The sequence below is a fragment of the Calidris pugnax genome, unplaced genomic scaffold, assembly GCF_001431845.1.
Source record: "Calidris pugnax isolate Ruff unplaced genomic scaffold, ASM143184v1 scaffold533, whole genome shotgun sequence".
Lineage (NCBI taxonomy): Eukaryota > Metazoa > Chordata > Aves > Charadriiformes > Scolopacidae > Calidris > Calidris pugnax.
Window position 1 is genome coordinate 92,485 of NW_015091238.1, and position 2,330 is coordinate 94,814.

The 2,330-nt window shown below is 59.8% G+C and overlaps 1 protein-coding gene across 1 annotated transcript in view; it reads right to left on the minus strand.

Annotated features, from left to right (window-relative positions):
* Window positions 1-165: 165 nt before the first annotated feature.
* The window catches only part of LOC106898604 (tubulin alpha-1 chain), an 8,475-nt gene continuing 6,310 nt past the window's right edge, over window positions 166-2,330 (minus strand). Inside the window, exon 3 of the mRNA XM_014959912.1 lies at window positions 166-955. Within this exon, the coding sequence (XP_014815398.1) occupies window positions 377-955 (579 nt within the window). The 3' untranslated portion in view covers window positions 166-376. The remainder of the gene's footprint in view (window positions 956-2,330) is intronic.

Here is a 2,330-nt window from a genome sequence, read left to right on the forward strand (position 1 = left end):
CCGGGGGCAGCATCACCCCCCTCCCCGCACCCCATCCAGAGCCAGCTCCGGGCAGGAGCCGCATCCCACTGGGCAGGGACAATGGGGACACGCTGTTCCCACGGGATGGGGCCAAGGAGCGCCCGGGGGAGCCACAGACACAGAGTGTTTGTAACCGACACAATGTCAGCTTCTCTTAAAGCCTTTTATTCACAGACATGTCACGGACACATGGAAAACCGACAAAGATCACATGGAAGAGAGCACGGAGCCCAGGCGGAGCAGCGCGCGTCCCTCCAGCCGGGCCCACGGGGCTGAGCCCACCCCAGTGCACAAGAAAGCTGAAGTGTTTGAAGCGGACATTTTATGGACATGCTGACAGAAAAAAACCCAGCCTTTAGTACTCCTCCCCCTCCTCCTCTCCTTCCCCTTCCACTGAATCCACCCCCACCTCCTCATAATCCTTCTCCAGGGCGGCCATATCCTCACGGGCCTCGGAGAACTCCCCCTCCTCCATGCCCTCCCCCACGTACCAGTGCACAAACGCCCGCTTGGCATACATCAGGTCAAACTTGTGGTCCAGGCGGGCCCAGGCCTCGGCGATGGCCGTGGTGTTGCTCAGCATACACACAGCACGCTGCACCTTGGCCAGGTCCCCCCCGGGGACCACCGTGGGAGGCTGGTAGTTGATGCCCACCTTGAAACCCGTGGGGCACCAGTCCACAAACTGGATGCTCCGCTTGGTTTTGATGGTGGCGATGGCGGCGTTGACATCCTTGGGCACCACGTCCCCGCGGTACAGCAGGCAGCACGCCATGTACTTGCCGTGCCGCGGGTCACACTTCACCATCTGGTTGGCCGGCTCAAAGCAGGCGTTGGTGATCTCGGCCACCGAGAGCTGCTCATGGTAGGCCTTCTCAGCCGAGATGACGGGGGCGTACGTGGCCAGCGGGAAGTGGATGCGGGGGTATGGCACCAGGTTGGTCTGGAACTCCGTCAGGTCAACATTCAGGGCCCCATCAAAGCGCAGGGAGGCCGTGATGGAGGACACGATCTGGCTGATGAGGCGGTTGAGGTTGGTGTAGGTGGGCCTCTCGATGTCCAGGTTGCGGCGGCAGATGTCGTAGATGGCCTCATTGTCCACCATGAAGGCACAGTCAGAGTGCTCCAGGGTGGTGTGGGTGGTGAGGATGGAGTTGTAGGGCTCCACCACGGCTGTGGAGACCTGCGGGGCCGGGTAGATGGAGAACTCCAGCTTGGACTTCTTGCCATAGTCAACGGAGAGGCGCTCCATGAGCAGGGAGGTGAAGCCGGAGCCGGTGCCACCCCCAAAGCTGTGGAACACCAGGAAGCCCTGCAGCCCCGTGCACTGGTCAGCCTGGAAGAAGGGATGAGAAAACAAGACCAATCTTGTCAGTAGTTTCCAATTTAAGCTGCTATCAAGTTGCCCAGGACAGCAAACATTCACCCCAAGATCTCAGAGCCTTTGGGAAGTGTTGTCTTGGGGACACAGGCAGGGCCAGGCAGTGGCCGGAGTGCCCCAGGTCTGCTCCCAGCCACAGCACAAGTGGCCCTCAAGGGAAGAGGCCCCTTCCTGCAGGATTTGCAGGACACTTGGCCCCTTCCCGCACCAGGAGCCAGCCCTTGCATGTGCCTGCACCCTGCATGTCTGTCTGCCTCAGGGAAGATGGAATCCTCATGAGCTGCCCCAGCAACAGTTAAACCCTTGGCATTGCTGCTCTTAAGCAGCTGGTCAAGTAGGATCAGAGTCCAGATTTAGGAGAAACCTCATGGGACCCTAAAAAAACGGGTGAAATAATGTTTACCCTAAGGCAGAATCGAACCACCCTGCCCCAGGCCCCTGTCTCACCTCCAGGTACCGTCCACCCTCAAGGTGCACACATCCTGGGTTCGTGGCTGCAGTGGGTTTGCAGGGTTCTGAGGAAAGGGGTTCAACCCGTGGAAGGGGGCTGATCTTGACCTCCACTCATGGGACACAGACCCCACAGGGAGCGCCAAACTGTTGCAGGGTGCCAAGAACCATAAAATGCACCCAGACGCCGACCCAACTCCTCATTACTGAAGCCACTGGAGGGTTCTCTTTTTCCCCCAACAGCACCAGTGGCACTGGCCTCACAGGTTTGTACCCACCAGCTTGCGGATGCGGTCGAGGACCAGGTCGATGATCTCCTTCCCGATGGTGTAGTGCCCACGGGCGTAGTTGTTGGCCGCATCCTCCTTGCCCGTGATCAGCTGCTCGGGGTGGAAGAGCTGCCGGTACGTCCCCGTGCGCACCTCGTCTGCGGGGACAGAGAGACCATTAGCACCCAGCAGCTCATTAACACCACCCC